Source organism: Echeneis naucrates, chromosome 7 (genome assembly GCF_900963305.1).
Source record: "Echeneis naucrates chromosome 7, fEcheNa1.1, whole genome shotgun sequence".
Lineage (NCBI taxonomy): Eukaryota > Metazoa > Chordata > Actinopteri > Carangiformes > Echeneidae > Echeneis > Echeneis naucrates.
The window spans coordinates 18883920-18905953 of NC_042517.1; the positions used below are offsets into that span (position 1 = coordinate 18883920).

Here is a 22034-nt window from a genome sequence, read left to right on the forward strand (position 1 = left end):
GTGGGTCTTCTCATGCAGTGGTGCAGTACAAGACATGGAGCTGGTGTGGGATATGTGAATCGGGTACATGTGCTCCCCCTCCACCACTACCACCACAGCCACCTCCCCCTTTCGCCCCCCCCCTCCGACTTCGCTCTGTCATACACACATGCACGCACGCACACACGCACTTACGTACGTACACATCCGCACCCGGTTGGTTATGCAATTGGTCATATTCTTCAGATGCACACAATGCTCTTCATTTGATGCATGACGAACGACACATGGGAGCTGCCGAGTAGCTCTGCTCTGATGCTGCAGGCCACCGACGCTGCTGAGAGGGACAGTTAAAGAACAGGTGACAGTCAGGGCTGTTGTATGTACCACCTACTCTGGTCGATTCATTCATAAAGCCCATTTCCACTCTAGGTGATGACTCCACTGGGCATGCTGGTTTATCCCATTCATAGGCACAGAGATGAGGCTATACCGCATGAATCAGACACAATTTTGTTGTGGAAATGCATCGACTAAGTGGTTAAACTGGGGGACTGGCTGAATGCCCAGCTCAAAGCACAGGTTGGGTGTTTTGCATTGCTTGAATGAAACAAAAAGTCAGTGCCGAGTCTACTAACTTCTTAAAAGATGAAAACAGACTTATGAAGTGAAAGGTGCAGTGATTTCAGAACTGGACAGCTCCATGGTTCAGGAAGCTGCCCCGTGCTAAAATAAGTCTGGTTTTTCCAGTTTTTCATTTCTTGAAAAAAAAAAGGAAGGACCTACTGGGAATATTGGTATAGTGAAGATTATAAATAATTATAATGCATTTGCTATCATGAATCTTCTTCTTCAGACTTGCTTCTCATCTTCCCACCCTCCATCCACCCTAACCTGCTGTGTTGGGGAAACCCCTGATGAGTGGGACCTGTATCCATGAGCCCCGTGCCCCTTCCCCCTCCCTGTCAGGCTTCAGCACCCCAATCTCAGAACCCCCCTATCGAAGACTCGATGGAGACACCCCTGCCTGCACCCCTGAAACGGACCTGACCCCCACACAGTGTGTCCTCCGTAACGTGCTGTCCATCGACACCGGTGGACAGGGGGCGCCAGGTGGCAGCAGTCCCACTCCCAGTGATGGACCCTCAGCCCACTTTGACAACAGCGTGCTAAAACTGCATGAACATGAGGTCTGCCAGTGTGGTGGTGGGGCCGAGGCAGGGCACAGTCCAGAGGCTGGTGCTGTTCGGAGCCAGTCAGAGAACATTCGGCTACAATCAGGAAGTGGAGGTTTTTTGGAGGGACTGTTTGGGTGCCTAAAACCAGTCTGGACCATGATAGGAAAGGCCTACTCCACTGAACACAAACATAGCCAAGAAGGTATGTGAGGTTAACAGTAAATGGTTCACATCTATGCTGTCTGACCCTCTGCTGTGTTGTAACATCTGCAACTCAAATTTGTGTAGAATTTTCAAGTCTTTTTTTTTTGTTGTTGTTGTGTGTGTGTGTGTGTGTGTGTGTGTGTGGGGTTTCATGAAAATGTTGGATAATTTAACATCTTTAGACCTCGAAAATGTATTAAAGTAAAACTTTAAGCAGCATTTGGTATAAATTCAACAACAATCTTAAACAGTGCCACATCCACATCGAAGTCATGAAGTCAACTAACTAGTTAAATGACTCAAAAAAAAAACAACTTAAAACCGTCAAAGTGACAACTCTAGAGTCTAGTACAAGAAAAGATTCATGGACAAGTGTCTCAGATGGTAAGTATTGTACTTTTTATGGAACATTTGATATGTTATTTTCCACAGCTAAAACTCCATTATTTTCATTGCTCTCTGGCTGTCACCATGTCCGACTGGCAGCATGACTGTGTTTATGGGTTTGTCAGCTCAGCTCGTTCAAAGTCATCAGCCACAGTGAGTTTCCACAGCTGGCCAAAAGGAAGGGTCATGTGAATCTGCCTCCACTGCAGCTCTCTAGAGAGCTGGACACTTCAGTGGACTTCATGAAGAATTGATCTGCCTGTCTCTTTTATTCTGCCCAGCTTGTCTCTCTTTAGTGACCATGCTTTTGCAGTCATTTAAGCAGTGTCACTATGACAGCTGACAGACAGATTAGACTGTAGCATAAATGGATTGTCTTTTTTTTTTTTTTTCTTTTCCGTTGTTAGAAGTGGCCACTGTCTACTGTCAATATACCATTTGTTTGAACATGACAGGTGTTTTGTAAAATGGAATTGGGCACTGTCAGCCTATTCAAATGTGTGGCAGTTACCTAGCATTTGCTCAGAAATACTCCTGACACCTCTGTATCTAAAATGGTAAGAGTACATATTGACCTTTGCAGACATTGCAAAGTGTGGCGGATACAAATCAAGACATTTCTTAATGGATGCTGCTGAATAAGCAGTCTGTTGCAGTGCCGATGTTAATTCAGCGTAAGGATCAAAATTATGCCTATTTGTCATGTTGACTTGTTGGTCTGTGTTTAGAGTCCTGGGAGGTTCCTTTTGAGGAAATCTCAGACCTGCAGTGGGTGGGCAGTGGGGCGCAAGGTGCTGTCTTCCTCGGCAAGTTTCACGGAGAAGATGTGGCTGTAAAGAAAGTGCGAGACATCAAAGAGACCGAGATCAAACACCTCCGCAAACTCAAGCACCCCAATATCATTACTTTCAAGTGAGGAACCTCATGATATCTTCCAGGGTCACATGCCACCATGCCATGCACCTAATTGCATAAATCCTACTTTGATACAGTTGCTTTTCTGGTTTCCTGTTCTGCGCCATTTAACTGCCTTGTCTCCTTCTAGGGGTGTGTGCACCCAGGCTCCTTGTTATTGTATCTTGATGGAATATTGTGCCCAAGGTCAACTGTATGAGGTGCTGAGGGCGGGCCGTAAAATAACCCCCTCCCTCCTAGTTGACTGGTCAATGGGCATTGCAGGTGGCATGAACTACCTACATCTCCACAAGATCATCCACCGAGACCTCAAATCCCCCAAGTAAGTTGACGCAGTCAGGCTACTAATGGGAAATTCAACCAGCACAACACTTGAAATATCATAACTGATTCTTTATTATTTCCATGTAAAATTCAGTGTCATCTCAAATTTGCAGCATGCTGATTACACATGACGACCTGGTGAAGATCTCTGACTTTGGCACCTCAAAAGAGCTCAGTGACAAGAGCACCAAGATGTCATTTGCCGGGACCGTCGCCTGGATGGCTCCTGAAGTGATTCGGAATGAGCCGGTGTCAGAAAAGGTGGACATCTGGTGAGTGTGATAAACATTCAAACTTTTTAAAGCTCAAAAACCAGAATTCATCTTTAATGCACTGCAGTAGAAGTGCAGATAATGTATCAGTATTGTGAGGTTTAATAGTTGGGGATTTCAGCGCTTCAAAGCCATTCATTGAGGGACTTGTAGTGGTATTTTCTATTTTGGAAACATCTTTGTGTGACTGAAAGTGTTATGCTGTATGTGTGCAGTCTGTTTGTAAGTCTCTCTTGAAGAGACCTCAATGCGTGCTGAATCTTTAATACTTTAACTGAAAGGTCATTTGGCGTGGTGCTATGGGAGATGCTCACTGGAGAGATCCCTTATAAAGACGTGGACTCGTCTGCAATCATCTGGGGTGTGGGAAACAACAGCCTGCAGCTGCCCATACCTGAGAGCTGCCCAGATGGCTTCAAGATCCTGCTCAGACAGTGCTGGTGAGCAAATGTCTGGAGAATGACAGTTATAATGAAAAAAGAAAAATAATTAGCCCAAGAAGTCTGTGGTTTAAGGACTTTATTGATTTTACAGTGCATTGTAAATGTACATAGCTGTCCCATTTTGGAATTGCAGGAACTGTAAGCCCAGGAATAGGCCTTCTTTCCGTCAGATCCTTCTCCATCTGGATATAGCTTCAGCTGATGTACTGTCCACTCCACAAGAGACGTATTTCAAGTCTCAGGTATGGCTCCTTCTCTAATTCATCTGAACATGTGACGATACCTAACGTACAAATGTGAATGCACAAGCAGACACAGATATATAATTCAACAGCTATTGTTTGCCATACAAAAACAAAGTGGTTTTATAGTCAGCTCTGACTAGGCACAGCTGGTTAACAGAAGTGTGTTCTCATCAGGCTGAATGGCGAGAGGAGGTTAAACAGCACTTTGAGAAGATTAAATCTGAGGGTACTTGTCTCCACCGACTCGATGAGGAACTGATCAACCGACGCAGGGAGGAGCTCAGGTCTATTTTTCTCCCATAGACCATCCTTCCACGTCAACGTAGGGTGTCACACTACACCAAATAAGCTGATGCCAGTGGCTTCTGGCAATGCCAGTATGTTGGCTTACATGCATGAGGCTACTTTCCATCATTCTTTGATGTCACTCTTTTGTCTGCCCCTGTGGATGAAATAAATGCCTTGAGTGCACATCTATTGTGGAGGATTTGGATTCTTTCATGCGGATGCACAATGACATCAGCACCCTCTTTTCTTCTCAGGCATGCTTTGGACATCCGCGAGCACTATGAGAGGAAACTGGAGAGGGCTAACAACCTTTACATGGAGCTCAGCGCTGTGATGCTGCAGCTGGAGCTCAAGGAGAAAGAGTTGCAGAGGTACAAATGTGTGAACACAAGGGTATAGTTTTGTAAAATGCAAACATTCTTTACAAATTGATAAGCCACACTGCATTTACACTTTGGTGGGCTTGTGGTGTTTCTCTGCAGGCGAGAGCAGTCATTGGATAAGAAGTATCCAGGCTTGTTTAAGCACCATAGCTCCAGACAGGGCAGCTCCTCCAACTCCATGGACAAACTCATTAAAAAGAGAAACGTCCCGCAGAAACTGCCCTCTGGAAAGAGGTGAGAGATCTCTATTCAGGGGCTATTTGATAACACTTTGATTCTAAAATGAATATTCATTGGGCTTGTGGATTATAGTTGTTGACTAATCCCTCCTACTCTTTCAGGCCAGACATCCTCAAGTCTGAGGTAATCATTCCCAAAATGGATTCTTCTGTAATGCAAGTCACTATCCCAGCCTGCCCCAACAGAAGCTCCACTTCTCCCAGCCGGTCTCGGAGGGTAAAGACCCGCCATCGCAAGCCCGGTAAGGGCAGCAGTGGGGATCTGGCTGGACTTAAGGCAAATCAGTCCTCCCCCAGTAGAGACACAACTGCCCAGGCTAACAGTTCTACCAATAACACCTCCAAGCAGCTCCTGGAGCCGTCTGCAGCCCTGCGGGGCCTCAACCACGAGCAGCAGCAGAGGCAGCTATCTTCCTCCAGCCCCGACCTCATCTGCACCACGCTGGAGGCAGAGGCCCAGGGAAAAGGAGAGCCCTCAGTGGGTGGGCTAGAGAGAGGGGGGAGCCTCAGTGCATCTGCAGGTTTAGGGGGATCAGAGGTGGGTGCAGCCGGTCTGGATGATCTCACAGAGACTCCTCCACGTAGTGACACTCCCAGTGAGGATGCTGCATCGTTCCCGTTCTCCAGCAGCCCGGACTCACCTTGTGGGAGGGGGGCAGCAGCTGGACGGGGATCCCTGGGATCACCGCGCCTGCCTCATGACGGGGAGGACAAAGAGGAAGGAGCCGGTGCTGTGAGGTTGCCCCGAGGGGCGTCAGGGGGAATTGGGAGTCAGCACCTTACACCGTCAGCCATTCTCTACAGGGCAGCTATCACACGTAAACAGGTACCATGCTCAATGCCTGTCAATAATCATCAGTACTCCTCCAGTAATACTTTCATCATTTTTCACTGTACATTTTTCATGTTTCACACTACAGAGGCGTGGAGTGTCATCAGAAGAGGAGGAGGGTGAAGTTGACAGTGAGGTTGAGTTACCACGGAGACGGTGAGCAACTTGGTGTTGTCCATTACTAGAAATTTCCTTCAATCTGTCTTCTGTCTCTGACAAGTTGCCGACTAAGAGAGCTAAGAATAACCTTCAGTGTGCGCTGTTTCTGCCATATAGTCACTGTTGTGATTACAAAAGTTTTGTTGTTGATTTTTTATTATTTCTCCAGACGTCCAACCAGCATCAGCAAGTGCCAGTCGGTGTCCACCTTCAGCTCAGAGAACCTGTCAGTATCAGATGGCGAGGAGGGCCACACCACCGACCACTCTCACAGTGGCACTCCTGACGTGGTCAGCACCAACACCGACGACCGGCTGGACGACCGCAGTGATGACCTCCTCTCTCAGGGGTCGGAGATCCCGGCAGACAACACTGACCCTGCACAGGCTTCCGATGGCCTGTCGGAGAGAGATGGTGTCCTGGGCCAGGCCAAAGTTCAGCTGGACGCTGGGCAGAATCCTAATGAGGTAAAGCAGCTACACACATGCATCAGTCTGGGCCATATATTTTTTATATTTATGTGAGAGTGCCAAACAACAGCATTTGAAAAATACTCCCCCTCCACTACATCTATATGAAACCATTGGTTCCAAACCTTTTCAAATCTGGCATCTGAGTGTTTAAAGAAATGTCTTTGATAATTTGTTTTCAGGTGGTTTCATTTAGATAACAGTTTGAGGCCCAAGGAAGGAAAATAATCAACATTAGAGCTTTTTCTTCTTTCTTGACTCATCAATAATTTCCACCCTTTAGACAACAAACACTGCCCAAGTGAACACTTTCACCTTTGACATGTTATAACACTTTTTGTACTTGGTAAAAAGATTTCAGATTTTTTTTAAAAGACATTTACTTGTAATGGATTATGTTTACACTGTTGATTGGTAATATCGTGACTCCTCTTCCACATTGGTTGTAGATGATGAATGACGTTATTCTCTTCTTCCAACTGTCCACTTAGAGTCGGGCCCTGTGCGATGACTCTGACTGTGACAGCGCTGAGCTGGATCAGTCAGGCAGTGGAGAGCCAAGCCGTCCCCCAAGTGCTGGAGCATGGGTCCCACCATCTCAGCCCTATCAGGGGTCTCCACAGGCGCCACATACAGGACCTCCGTAGAGCAGGACACTAGCAAAGACCTCCAGCTACCCTACAGTGAACACCCATCACAGGCGTACACCAAACTGTCAGTGCAGTACATTACTGTTGTCATGAGGGATCAGACCTACTACACCGCTCAGACTATGACATGTTGACTTATGGTGTCTCATAAGTATGTTGGCTGGCAAACCTACATCAGATGACATAGGGCATTTGTCATAACCTGACATCAAATATTTTGGCAGCTTGTGACATCAGATACATGTCATTTAAGTTCAGTAGGTTTCTTTTTTTTTTTTTTAGGCAAAATAGTTACCCAGGTAACCTCAGCCACTGCTCCAGTTCAGCAAAAACCCTTTCACAGACGCACGCACAAGAAGATACCACACTTGTAGTCCTTTAAACACTCTAACCCTCACTCTGGGAGTGTCCTTCATGACTCCACACACTAATGCATCAAATACTAATGAAAAATAATGTAAATATCCAATACATACCACATGAGAAATATCTAACTTTATTTTATTTGTAAGATAAAAATGTAAGACTGAACAGTATGCAGCCCTGTGAACAAATGCATGACTACATGTTTATAATTTATGGTTTGAATGTGTCCGTTTTATATTTTGTGAAAGTTTACACTTTTTTAATCCTGAAAGTATTAATTGAGTTATTTGGTTTTTGTTAATAAATGTCAGCACTCAAAGATAAAAAAAAAAAAAAAAGTCAAAATGGAATGAAAATCTCACCAGGACATGAATCATGATGCATACCTAGGGTCCTCAGTAGGTGATATATATATTTTTTTTACCCTCCTACTACTGAGTTTCAAATACACAGAAGGCATGTATGAGGTTTTCATGAAGCTTATCAAATTTGGGATCAGATGGGAAATCTCTGGGTTCCGAAAAATAAACTTCTCTCAACATATAAGCTATATGCTCACTTGCGAGTTTAGTAAGTGCACCTAACAAAATCTAATGCAACTAATACAACAGTCCTGTAATAAATCTTCTCTTTATGAGGAGGGCAATGTTCAGTTCTTATTTTACAAAGAGATGTTATTTAGCTTAGACATAAATAGGTTGAAGAAAATAATAAAAACACCAGTATCATGTAATGCAATACAACTCACCAGAACCAGAAACTACAGGCTCCAAAATAACCATACTGTTACTTCCACACTGCTCTAAAATGTTCATGAATGTAAGATTTACTGCTAATGGAAACAGTTTGAAAGGCGTTGAATGTGTTCATAAAAATGGCCTCCTCTAACTTCCGAGTTCAAGAGAGAGCTCTGCTGACTCTGGGTGGAAGTAACCTAGAGATATTTCCCCACAATGCAACTTGACTTGGCAGCAGCTGTAATGAAGATTCAGGTAAATAGTTTTCAGACTTGTAGTCATTAACCTTAACTGACTGTGACTCGTGTGATGTCACAAGAAAGCATCTGTTCAGAAAGGTGCGCTGCAAAATTTTTCATGTGGCAATTTAGCATTCCCAAAGTCAAGAAAAAAAAACTACATTGATCCCAAATTTATTCTCCTTTTCATAATGAACCAAAAGAAATTCTACACTGACAGGTTTCATAAAAACCTCAACTGTACCTTTTACCCTTTAATATTGCTATGGAAGTAGCCAGATAAGGAATAGAGCACTTCTCTGTGGTGGTTACTAGTAGAACAGTAAGTATCCTTTGGGTTTGGTTAGAAATGTTTTGTTTTTATACAGCATTGCACATTGTACCTGTAACATAGGAGTTATATCGAAAGCAAAATATTATGAGCAACAATAAATTATGTATTGGTTTAAAAAAAAAAAACAACAACAAAACAAAATGTGTGTTGGTTGTTTAAAAAGATGGACCATGTTATAGCTACAGTTTGTGCTGTTGCTGCACCACCTAAGACAGCTGAACAAGAAATAAATGACTATTTTCAATGACTTGAAGCATGTCGAAACTGAGCCAGCGTCCTTTTCTGACTGAAATTTGCCCCCCCCCCCCCCTTTTTAGCAAAAAGATTTGGTGCAAGACCACATTTTTGGGTTCACCAATTAATGATAGTTTCTGATAAGGCCCCCATTCATAATGTTTGTAAGCTGCAAATGGTGCCTTCATTACTATAAATCAGTTGCTGATTCTTCATAGAGCAGTTATTGAGAACAATTTCTCGGTTGCCAGTTTGTGTGAAATCCATCCTAACACGTGACATTTTGTCTTGTTTAAATCATTAGTAAATTCTGTTTGACCTCTGACCTCCTGGATGGGAACTTATTAGCATTTGGGACCAGAGACATGATGGATTAACGTTGACTTCTTTGTTAACAATTACATGTGACAACATTGCTGAGCTGATGGCTTATTAACCATTACCTTTATTACTGTCATACTGACTTTAACAACTTGATACAAGGTGACTTATTATAAATTGAGATATGAAACCCTTTGTTCGGGACTTACTAGCATTTATAACAATAGACTTGCTGAAGGTCTCCCTTCTGAACTTAAAAGCTACCAACTTAAGTTATTACAGACTTATAATTAATTTATAAAACATTTTCAAATGGTTTATTAAATATTATTTAAGGCCATTGTTACAGCTTATAAAGCTTTTACAAATGATACCTTATCAGAGGATGGCACCAGGAACTCTGACACTGATAGCAAATTAATGAAGGCGTCTTGTCAGCTGCCTTTAAGATAAGTAAACTTATCAATGATCATTTAAGCATTTCACAGCTTTTTTTTTTTATTTCTGCATTTAATTTCTTCAACAATTTTAATTGCACCCAGATCTACAATAGTTTGAAAACGTGCACAAAACGTGAGTTTCTTCATCCTGCAAAGAATAATAAAAAATAAAATCTGACCCAGGCAAAAAAGGATAGCAGGAAACTAGTGTTAATTCTATAGTTCTCCTTCTAGTTAATCATAATTTAATACCTCAGCATAATATACTTATAAAGACCAATATGTCTTGTAGTTTTGCCCCTTGCAGCATTCCCCAGCCCTGCAGTTAAAAAAAATATTTTCTCTATTTAAAACAAACATTTCAATGTTATTATTATCATCATTATCTTCATTACTATGGTTCTAGTAATTTCAGAGAAAAGAAAATATTTTCCTCTCATTCAGGCCCACTCCTAGTCACCAAGGCCCACCCACCCTTATCAGAATCCAGTACACAACGATGCTCAAAAGTCCTGATCAAGAAGTAAAACGGATGGAAACAGGAATGACACAAAACAATTCATCAAATTAGAGGTGAAACATTATGTAGCTTAAATCCACACTTGACAAGGGATAAATTACCTTCCGACTAAAGGGTTGTTCCTGCATTCATCTTCACCTTGAAATCATTTACACCCACTGAAACCCGTTAAAAACCACAATTCCTCATTCAAAAAGAAGATGGCAAATGTCGATGAATTCTACTCTTACAAGGAGCTGTGTATTAAATAAAAATAAATAGATATTTAAAAAGGAAGGAAAAAAACAGCCCATCTATGACATTGTGTCTTTTTTTCTTCATTTTTACATTTTCTAAGAAAAATCTGACATAAGAAAAAACATTATTTATGCCTTTTCAGATTTTTCTAAAACTTTACCTATATCAAGAAGATCATACAGATATACAGCAAAATAAAAAGAAAAAAAATACAACCAAAGGAAGTCTTTAAAAACTATATGCAAAAGGGAATTTAAAAACATAATAAATAAATAAAATACCAATATCAGGATGAGGTTGTAACCAAAGCAGGAGAAAACAGTGAGTTTATAGTACTTGGTTTTTGCATTAAGTTCAATAAGGGACCTCTTGGTAAAAAGTAGGGGGAGGGGTTACATTAGGTGCTGATGAAGATCCTCCATGTCAGTTGGCTGCAAGTCCAGTAGCTTCAGAGGACAGCCTGAGAAGAGGAAAACAGCAACCTTAACATTTGACTGAAAGATGCAGAAAAATTTGTTGCGGCAATCGCTTTAACAGTTATGCAGTAAAAAGAAAAGTCTATTGTATCATTGGGTGAGGAACTGCTAGTTCCAAAGGGTTGGTGTTCAGATTGACTTATGTTGCAATTTTTTTACTGCAGAATATCTTTGACCATCATTAAAACACGTGAAAACAGGTGAGAAATATAATAACTTCATTTTTTAACCACTGAAATGGTCTGAAAACTGCTTTTCCTGACTCCAAATAGGATAAAAGAAAGTCAATCTTCTTTAAGTAAAGGCTACCTACTTATCTAAGTGAGAGCTCACATCATATTTCATGACTGGAAGTGGGGGTAATTTCACCAGTTTTATAGTCAATAAATTCTAGTACAAAACACAACTCGTCGCCTTCCTTCCATTAAGTAAACAGTAAAAGCTGGCTAAACTGATAATGGTCTGATATGAACAAAGCTATGGTAAATGTCAACCAACTTTATTTTGAGGAAGTACAACTTGTCCTTCGGACTACTGTCATTAAACATTAGGGCAATTCAAGATTAAAACTTGCTGGCTGAATTGATACACTAAACACAAAAATTAAAATAAGCTAAAATATGTCATATAATTGTGTCATTGGAAAATAAATGCTGATCCCCTGCGAACTCAGTCTGCCTTCGCCGTGAAGCTGACAAACTGCAACAGACAAAGCAAAGAAAACTTCCAACACAGCTGTTCTGCTCCCTGTTCCTGCCAACTTGGTGCTCTGTGAAAGATCTACTGCAGTAGCTTACTGGCTGTTTCTTACCTGGCATTGATCAGGTATTCAGCCAAGCTGATACTGGCGTGGGAGCCAGTGATGGTGACCTGTCTGTCAGTTGAGCCTTCCACAGGGTTGGCAATCTTGATCTGAGCCCCTGACATTTGACGGATCTCATTGATCTTTGCGCCCTGACGGCCAATGATGCAGCCAATAAGCTGAAATTAGAAGAAAAGCATGACAACACATCAACACCTTCAACCTCACACAGCAAAGAACACACACCAAGTAAACAATCTTTTTAAAAATATATCCTTGCTAATATGACACACACTAAATGTGTAAAAGGGGGTGAATGTCACATACATCATTTGGAATGGTCAGCTCATGAGAGCCAGTTTGTGCAGAGGCATCCATCCCAGCTGAAGGAATGCAAAGACACCCATGAGATTGTTGAACAAGTGGATTATTACAAATCTACAGCAATTACATTGCCACTGTCAATCTGTCCACCTACCCTGGAAGCCCTGGTTGCTATGTGCAATGGGGAAGGGGCTCTGCTGCATGGCCAGCTGGTGAAGTTTGGTGAGCTGTTGAGATAATGATGGAAATGACAGAGAGCAAACAAATACAGACAGAAATCATGAGTGAGGAAAAAACTGAAGACACATCAAAGCTGAAATTGTGTATTATTTCCCTTGGCAAGTGGTTATAGTGATGATGGGAGAAAAACGTGAAATGGAAAATGGGGACCATGAATTAACCTTACATTTTGTTTTGTTTTGTTTTTTTAAACAAACATGTTGACATTAGCATTGTGGTCTATAATCTCTGGAATTATTAAATTGATGTCTATCAAGCAGTGGTGGTTCAAAAAAAGAAAGAGAGGGATGAAATAAGAAGGTGGCATGGCTTCGCAGGACCGAAGTTGCAAATATATTGGATCACTTACAGAGGGCCCTTCACTTACATCAGGCTGTGGAATGGCGTGCTGCCCTTGGACAGCATATGCCTGCAAGGAGAGAACACCACTTAGAAGGGTGTGGCAATGTCACACACACAGTGTACTCCAATATCCATCAGTCCTTCTGTCCTTGTGCTACAAGAGCAAAGCCAGATATGCTACAAACAGCACACCAGCTCCTGGAAAAATAGCCCAGTATAATCTAATGTCTTTGACCAGAACAAGACAGAGTGGTTATCTCTCAGCCAGTACTGTCAAGCCAAGTATTACCTGTGACAAATCTAGTGGAAGCACACAATTCAAATGACTTTGTTGTTTACCTGACCACCTGCAAAGATGACAGGAGAGCCTGAGGGTTTGGGTCTGTACGGGATGGTCACTCCCTTTGGTGGAGACTAAGAGAAATATACACATATGACTATTAAAGCAACGTGAACATTTAAACAGAAAATAATGAATCAAGAGCAGAATTTTAGACACAGTTACAAGCCCCCCCCCCCCAAAAAAAAAAAAAGTGTACCTCAAGCATGACAACACAGATCTGCTTGACACACTCAATAATGGACTGTGGGGTCCCTGCAACCGTGATGGCACGCTCTGTTGAGTTGGGCAACATGTCCCCTGCTACTTGTACCTGAGCTCCTGCTGACTGGAGACGCAAATGTAAACAATAACAGTTCAGAGGCATCAAGGATTAGGGATTAATTTAAATATTTACAAAAAACAAAGAAATGTGAGAGCTGACCTCTCTGATTTCCTTGATCTTGCAGCCACCCTTTCCAATAAGTGAGCCACACTGACTGGCAGGCACGACGAGGCGCATGGTGACTGGCGGTTTGCTGGTGGCCGTACTGTTAGTCATTGAGGTGCTGATGTCCTGGAGGGAAAGTGGCCAGACCAGACCAGAACACATTAAAAATATGAACGTTTCAAGTCCACTGCTAGAGGTTGTGTTGTTTAAGATGTTGCAGGCACGTCTAACCTCCTCCAGTTTCTCAATGATCATTGAGAAGGCTTTAAAAATTGAGGTGGTGGGTCCAGCAAGAGTTATGATCCTCTCCGGACAGTTTCCCTCTGAGATGTTGATGCGAGCACCACTCTGCACAGACAATGGAACAAAATGGGAAATAATAAATAAATAAATCAGCCCCAGCGCTGCCTTGTGATGCATGAGTAATTGTCAGTCCAAATGCAAATATCCTACCTCCTCTCTCATCTTCTTAACTGACTCTCCTTTCTGTAGGCAAAGCACAAGCACACAATATTTACAAAACACACCAGTGGACAAGATGTAAATTTCATTGTCCTGCCAGTAAAAACAAACTTACCTTGCCAATAATGCTTCCAACCTCCTACAAAAGAGAACACAAAAAAACCCCAACACATTAAAGCAATTAATGTATCCATGAGCCTGTTTGATTTCAGCACACTTTCAGTTTAATGTAGATAATCCTTTGTTAGGGGAATGAATACAGAATTCAGCTCAGAGGCTCAGAGTGAGTTTGCATGCAGTCACACTCACCTTTCCATGCATGAGTAGCCTGATGGTTAAGGTGACATTAAGTCCTCCTTCAACCAGACTTGAGTCCATTACTGCAGTTCAATTCAGACACTAAGTTGGCCAACAGAGTGAGTCTTTGGTCACTGGATGGATGTCTGAAACAAGAGTGGAAAATGTGACTATGAGACACAAATGTATTTGCTGGAAAGTATGAAAACATCTCAGAGGAGAGTTGCTGTCAGAGCTGATCACTGAGGCGATGCAGACACTTCACCTCTCGCAGACTTTAGCGGAGTTTAATAACGTTTGCAGGACACTTCGAAAGAAAGACTCACTTCAGTCCTGTAATTCACATTAGTCTGGCTCTGGTCCACTCATTCACGTTAGCACAATGACCCACTGTCTCCCAGAGGTGACGTCTATTTCCTGGCATAGAGCAGCTGTAGCGACATAGCTAGTTAAATTATTAATAGTACTTATTACTAGCTACCAAAACTTCTGTGTGGTATGATCGGAATAAATTGATGCTCCGTGTGTTTGGACAGCAGCATCAGGAGGCTAGCAGAGCGACGATAGCATCGCAAATCCTATTTCAGAAAGAGCAACACAACCAGTCACGCAACCAAGACTTGAATGCTCAGTTAGCTACAACTGTGACAACCTTTCCCCCCATAACTTCAGAAATATCCAAATGATTTGACTGTTTTGACATGTAGCCAAATATTGTAGAAAAAAACAAAACGAAACACAGAAGCTAACAAGCTAACCCTAGCTGAACATAGTTCGGTAATTTTCCATCCAGCTCGCTAGCCTTAGCATCCTCCTTTCCGGGGAATAGCCGGATCCCGCGGCCTGCTGAGCGCGCTGAGGCACAGAGAGTAATTCCTGTCCTTCAGTCCGAAAGGGGAGACAAAACAAAGCCAGATCTCTGTAGGTCTTACCCGGACCGTCCCTGGAAGTGTGTTCAGGGGGGGGTAGGGTGGCAGGGGTAAGAGGGGAGAGGTTCGGGAGGGAGTTTTGAAAGGATCCGGGGAAGAGGGAAGAGACACGGCTGTTCGATCGGACTCCACTCTTCAGCTTAGCACAAAAGACAAAATTCTTTCAACTTTGACCTCTTCCAGCCACGCCCCTCAGCCGGGTCAGTCACACCCACACTGAGCTCCCCGCCCCCCCAAAAATAAAAATAAAATAAAATAAAAACTATTATTTTCATAGTGAAAAATAAACTGGGGGCGGTTGTGCGTTTTTAAATAACGATTATTTTTTCGTTGTTCACCTTCATTTATTTTAGATTTTTATTAGTGTAAAAATGCAGATTAAAGCCACATTACTGACTAAAAAGGCAACTGATGACTCCATCCACCATCGTTGTGTAATATGATAATTGTGTTCAGGAGTAGCAAACAACATGAAATCAAACGAATAATTAATCACATTTTAGTGGCTTGTTGGCAGTTCAACTACCTTAATATGTGTGCCTTTATTTAATTAGATTTTTTACGAAAGTACAAACAATTTCGTGCAAAAAAAAGTTTTTCACCATTGTGTTGCTGTCTTTCATCTTGAACCCACTACTGCACACTTGACCTGAGGTGCATGTGCAAAAGTCAAAATCTGGTGTTGACAGGTCACACAGCGACATATATTGACACGTGCAAACATGGCCAGAAAAAAATTTTCCTTAAAGTGAATTGAAACCATTATTGATTATTCCCATTCAATATAGTATAACTGCTACCTGTCCAGGTGTGCCCCGCCCCCTTCCCCCATCCAGACCGAAGGCTGGGGTTGGCTCCACCACCCCCCGTGACCCTGACGGACAAGCGGTAGGAAATTAGTGAGCTATCGTAGGGCAATAATAATAATAATAATAATAATAATAATAATAATTCCAGTAACATATTTTGGATGCATTCATCCTTATGCTTCCGATCAAAGTGTTGTTCAGTTTGATTCGGATTATAGCAGGTGTTTTCTTTTTATACAGCATGCGTTGCTTTTGAGTCATTACTGTATCCTGCTGAAGGAGCCTTCGCCTGTGACTACAGACAGCACTTTCTGACATTAGAGCGCATGTTTTAGTGCAGTATCCCCTGATTACATTTCATCCTAATCCAACTAAAGCAACTCCATAACAGAGCTTCCTCCATCAGTCACAGTGAAGTCTGCATTTTGTTCTTTGAAAGCTTGTTTATTTTTGTGTTCACAGAGCTTAGAAAAATAAAATAAAAAATCTAATTTTGGTTAATTTCTCTAAAGGTTGTCCTCTCAGAAGCACTATGACTTGTCAGCATTAACTTTAGCAAAGTCCAGCGTTCCTTCCTTTAACATACAGCGAGACCACTTTCTTCAAGGAAATAAATTGCTGATCAGTTTATTTGTTTTTAAGTCTTGGTTCCTTTTGTATCATGTGAAAAAAATCCTAGGTCCAATGTCAAATTTGTCCAATGTCAATGTTTTGCCCAATGTCAAACAACTATTTACTATCCAAAGATATAGTAAATAAAGAGCACCCAAGGGAGAGAGCAAGCAGATTCACATGAGGTTTTTTGATGGCTCTTATTCTTTGTTTTAATGTCTGGGTCCTGCAACCATTGCAGGTTAGTGGATTTGTATAATTATGGTTGTGCATGTGAGTCTCTCCATTAAAACACGGTCATCCCCACTTGTACTTGTACATAAACCTTTAGACTGCCTGCAGGTGAAGAGGCATGATTTAGATTTGCTTCAGGTGTAATCCACATGCCTGAATTCCCTCCACTTTATTCCATCCAAAATGGCCTCAGGGAAAAGAAAAAGAGACAATAACAGAGCCAGCATGAACAATGGCTTTCTGCCAGTCAGCTGGTGGCCTGTCCAAACATCTATAAAATGTCACTGTCATTCCTGCGAATGCGAGCAGATAACTACAATGCTGAATTTCTTTCCTGGTCTCACCATGGATTTAATACACATTTGGCAGAGCGGAGATGGTCCACTGCAACATACAGTGGTGGTGAGTGTAAAAAACCGCAAACCCTTTTTGCAGTTGTTCTCTCTTTTCTTTTTCTTTTCTGTCTCTTAAGACGGAACGACTGATGACAAGATCAAATGTGTCTGTAATCAGAAGTATTGTGGAAATCAGACCACAATTCTCAGATAATTCTGTCCGGGCCATTTCAGAAGATATTCTCAGGGTCTCTTTTTGAAAATGGGTTTTCACACTAAATCACAGAACATTAAAACTTTACCCACCATTCTTCATACCTCAGTAAATAAGTTGATAAGCTCTGATAAGTCCTAACAAATGATTACCTTTTGAAAAACAAGAAAATTGTTCATATGTACTACAGTAATCTTTCATATTTTGACCGTAGAACAAGGAGGAACTATTAATTTTCTTGAAGTGCTTAATTTGAATTAAATCAGCAATAAAAATGTAGAGGATATATTTCCATGGAAATATCTTGAAATATTTTAAAAATTTAACCCCAAATGAATAGTTTTGCTGTAATTAGTAGACATGATGGTTTTATTTTTTATTTTTTAACTGATTTGGGCCCCATAAACAATTGGAACAGAATGGTGGGAAAATAAACCTTCTTTATTTCTCAACAGTTTAAATAGTGGTTGAAATTCTAGACATTTACTGGCTCAACTGTTGTCAGCACCTGGCTAGTGTAAATTATCCTCACTGTTGGGGGTAGATGGAGTCAGCTTTGATGGATTGTCTTCTGCTGGACAGAGCAGCTCTGACCTGGCCATACCTTAAACATAGCTGCAGTTATCTGTAAATCCAATAGATGGCACAATAATGCTGTGAGTAATCAGGACTCTGGCTGAACTGGTTGCAGTTCACCATTTAAAAAAGGCATTCCAACCAGTTAAATAAATAAAATTTAAAGATATTAGTCCCCACTTCCATGAGTAGTTTTGAATGAGTCAGTACTCACAGGGCATAAATCTTTAAAAAATAGCCATCAACTGTGGATATAAGGTTTTGTTTTCTTGGCTAGGTAAACAGGATTAAAACTAGCAGATAATTATATTTATTTATCGTATTACTGCAGTAAACCTGAATAGACAGAGGCCTTTGCATTCTCCAAGTGAAATTTCTGATGAAGATTTAGTTGGTCAGAAATAGAATCATAGCTGTAACCAAAATATTACCTTTGTTGTATGCACATCAATACCAATGTGGGGAACGATTCCCTATATGAGTATTTTAAATGTAAACTTAAAATACATACTAACTGGCATGTTTACCATTTGCCTTTCACCTTTCATTATATCTGAAAACCTGACATATTTGTTTTTGCTGATACAGTATCAATGCTCCCGGAAGGAAGACTTCAGGAAGTCACCTCTTGACCTGAAAATAATGAATTTCAGCTTCATTATTTTATTAATTTATTTTCTTAAATACACAAAAAATGATTGATGACTTTCAGCTTTGTGATGGATTGCCTTGTTTTCTTGCAAGGCTGCTGCAGTGTCTTTTGTTTGTTTGTTTTGTTTTGTCAAAAGATTGATGGGATAAATGAGGATCTTAATTGTCTGCCAGTGTTTATATTGAATTAGAAAAAAATGCCATCAAAGTGCTGAATAGTACAGTTAAACCATCTGAATCCTGATGTTATTACATTGCAGTGTGTAAGCTAAGACAACAGAGGAGATAGATGATTTGGAACAGTATAGCCGTATAACCAAGTGTTCATGGTCTGGTTGACAGACTATTCTGCCTGAACTCACTCAGCACATGGTCATTAATCTGGTGCACATCAGAGCACCCACAATACAATTAGTCAATGTCCAGAGTAGCTTGCTAATGTCTGTAGCTGGTCATCTACTCCCCAGAATAGTTCATGTTTTATAGATCCGCGTGTCCATCAGAACTCAAGTCCTACACAGCGTGGTCTACACACTGCTGTTTACATGCATGACTCATGAGTCATGTCTGGCTCAGTTTCATGGATCTGAAATCACTGCTTTCAAAAGATTGCCTCTTCACTGGAAGAAATTGAGCTTTTCTGAAAGCAGTTTCTCCCAGTACTTTTTTTTTTTAATTTCAAACATGAATCCAGGCATTAGATGTTGGAGCCTGTTTTTACAGAGCCATCTGCAGTGCTGCCTGAATGCTGCCAGGCCTACAAGGCTAGTGGTGTTTTTAAAATAGAACCATAGCTGACCAGATTTGCTGACCCAACCGGAGGTGTCATGCTCTGGTAACAGGTAAAGTGTCTGCTGTAAGTACACTCCGTGCACGCAATGTGAACAGGGATGGTGTTATGAGAGAACACAGAAGAGTTAATAAATTACAAGCACATGAAACCAAAGACTATGGACAACAGAAGATGTTTAATCAGGTTAAAGAGGCTGATTGCTTTGATCTGAGTGATCACTGAGAGCTGGATTATAAAGACGATAGGAGCTGCAAGCTCTTCAGCTTTTTCAACCAGCACATGGTCTCCCTCGCATTTTATGTGTGTCTCCATCAAGCAGTTGCTTACATAATCATCTGCTCTGCATCTTTCACACATTTTGTGCTCTCGTCCCCACTATTTGCTATTGTAGCCCCTCTGCCAGATTCAACGCATCCTCTCCTTGTTCCCCGGTTTCCTCCTTCAGTGCTTTTATCTGACATGCCCACTGGCACTCACTCTCCCTCCTGTCCTTCTTCCCTCCACCAGCGAGTGGGCCGGTGAGTGATCATTGATTACTGTACATAGATTTTATGATGAAATGCCACTCACCCACCCGACATCCTCTTGTCAGCTACCCTATGATGTCCTTCCTCTGTACTCTGTAGACTGCCTGCGGTAGCCTGTTTGGACTTACCTTGATACATTACCATGCGGTGATCTGCGAACTGTGAGCATTATTGTCATAGTAAAATATCCGGATTACATTGTGAAAACCGATGACACAGCCAGACAGAGTGGTAATTAACCTAATTAGCCAGTGAATTTGAATGAGTATATGGCTCAATCATGATGACCTTTAGACCTGGTGTCACGATTTAAGTCATATAATGGTGACAGAACACTTACACCCAAATAGGAAGATAACTATGTGTGTTTGTAGCAGAGGAAAAGTTGGGATTCATGTGTGACAGAGCCGTGGGCAAGTTGTACAGATCTGTTAACTCACTATCATGGACATACAAAGAGGCACAGTGGGACTGAATTCTCTCCGCATGGGTGAGAACAAAACCAAATGCTTGCACTTGTATGGTTACTGCAACATCACTACCTTTCTGCAGGCATAGTTAGATGGCCCTGCGGGGTCACAGCGAGAGGTGACACGTGCCCTTGTAAACTGTCCAGTCAGGAGCCAGAGAGGTTGTGGAGTGGCTGTGGCTCCCAATTCTTATTTTAAGAAGATCTTCTACAAATAGGTTGCTCCCACAGAGACAAATAATTGGCGTGATATCTTGGGGGCACAAACACGACAAGCAATCTGCATTTCAATGCCAATCCTCCACAGGAAGAACCCAGTTATGTGAGCTGCTGGGCACACTCTCTGAAATCTGAGTGTTTGAAGAAATGCATGCAATTGGAACAGAGCGAATACATGAGTATGAGAGCATATATTTAATGATTTATCACTTATATAGCAATCAATACCAAATGTGTGTGTGGTGCAACCATTAAAATAGGGGGTAGATTTGGAAGGGGGTCATTAAAATCGACTGATTGCTGTATCATTTTGTATAAACATTAATGGTGCCCAGAGGATGCATTATAATGGCCTTGACCTTTCTGCTAGGTCGACCAGCAGGTCAAAGTTCTCAACAATGACTGCATGTATTGGTACCAAATTTGTTACAGACATTCAGATTTCACAGACAATGTATTGTAATAACAATCCCCCTTTTTCTCTGGTATCAACACAAAGTTTGCATATTTTGGGAAGGATAAATGCTTCAGCAACTCTTGGCTCTAATGGCATTTGATCCAAAGATCCATGTTCCCCTTGGTCTGGAATAATTTGGTAATTTCGGTAATCTAATTCAAAATGGGGCCGCAGGGCGGCATAGCAGCCCTGTTGCCCCACAATAAGAAGGTCGCATTCTCGGTTCCTGGTTATTCAATGTGGAATAAAACTCCATTCTTTGCTTTTATTTGAAATTTCTGCATGAATAAAAGCACAGTGAAGAACACTAACAACAATGAAAATGATGTGAAAACAATATTTATTTTTTCTCCACCTGACACATGAAATGCACAAGAGGAAAATTTGTTAAATATTTGAATCTTTAAAATTTTGTTTTCACTCTACACCACTAGATCCAACCTTGACTTATATAGGGTGTTGGTGCTAAGTTAATTAGACATGGTCTGTTTATCTCATTTCAGCATTTCAGAGAAAGCTTTAGTGCAGATGAAAATAATGTTTCACATTATAGCTGTTGAATAGTATTTACCACATCTGCTCTTTTACTTTTTTTCTTCCAAAGAAGCACTTTTTTTCATTATTGTTTCCTGTTGGTCCAAAATTCAAAAGAAGTACAATTTAACTGCATTTATTTTTCTGCAGTAGGTAAAAAAAAAATGAGTCCCATATGATAGCTATAAAAGTCAGCCAAATTACAACAGGAGGAATCTCACGCAGGTAGACGCACAGTCCACTACAGCTGAGCTAACGATTTATTTTGTTGAAAGGCAAAATATGAAGAGATTACATTCAAACAACTTTGCTGGAAAAGGAGAAGCAGAACAAAAAAGTATTCATCTTATACAACATGACCATTGGCTACCTCCGCGTCCTTTTGGTATCCACCCTTGGATCAGATGCAGAGTCCTTAGTCACGGTCTTATCCAATCAGCTCTCCTTAATGCTTCTGCTACTGGCCATTATTCTGGAGAGGACAGATTGTCTTTTATTGTCAGTCTGATTTGGAACTGAAGATTAGTCACATTCATACATTTACACAGACCTGTGTGTGGACCATG

The 22034-nt window shown here is 41.4% G+C and overlaps 2 protein-coding genes across 3 annotated transcripts; one reads left to right on the forward strand and one right to left on the reverse strand.

Moving 5' to 3' along the window:
- The first annotated feature begins 896 nt into the window (after positions 1-896).
- Positions 897-6965, forward strand: map3k12 (mitogen-activated protein kinase kinase kinase 12). The gene is made up of 13 exons (XM_029505478.1): positions 897-1359; positions 2477-2660; positions 2794-2985; positions 3101-3259; positions 3541-3699; positions 3836-3944; positions 4122-4231; positions 4490-4606; positions 4718-4852; positions 4960-5683; positions 5778-5845; positions 6018-6315; positions 6810-6965. The coding sequence occupies exons 1-13, from the start codon at positions 897-899 to the stop codon at positions 6963-6965; spliced, it is 2874 nt and encodes a 957-aa protein (XP_029361338.1).
- A 2053-nt stretch (positions 6966-9018) lies between these two features.
- Positions 9019-15184, reverse strand: LOC115045792 (poly(rC)-binding protein 2-like). 2 transcript variants are annotated; one of them, XM_029505698.1, is made up of 13 exons: positions 15042-15184; positions 14122-14255; positions 13928-13951; positions 13804-13836; positions 13582-13698; positions 13345-13476; positions 13120-13248; positions 12920-12994; positions 12606-12647; positions 12153-12225; positions 12002-12057; positions 11684-11853; positions 9019-10856 (listed from the first exon to the last, which is right to left on the reverse strand). In XM_029505698.1, the coding sequence occupies exons 2-13, from the start codon at positions 14188-14190 to the stop codon at positions 10820-10822; spliced, it is 957 nt and encodes a 318-aa protein (XP_029361558.1). In that variant the 5' UTR covers positions 14191-14255; positions 15042-15184; the 3' UTR covers positions 9019-10819. The 2 variants fall into 2 exon arrangements, with proteins under 2 accessions (XP_029361558.1, XP_029361557.1); XM_029505697.1 differs by having other exon boundaries at positions 12588-12647.
- Between the last annotated feature and the right edge of the window lie 6850 nt (positions 15185-22034).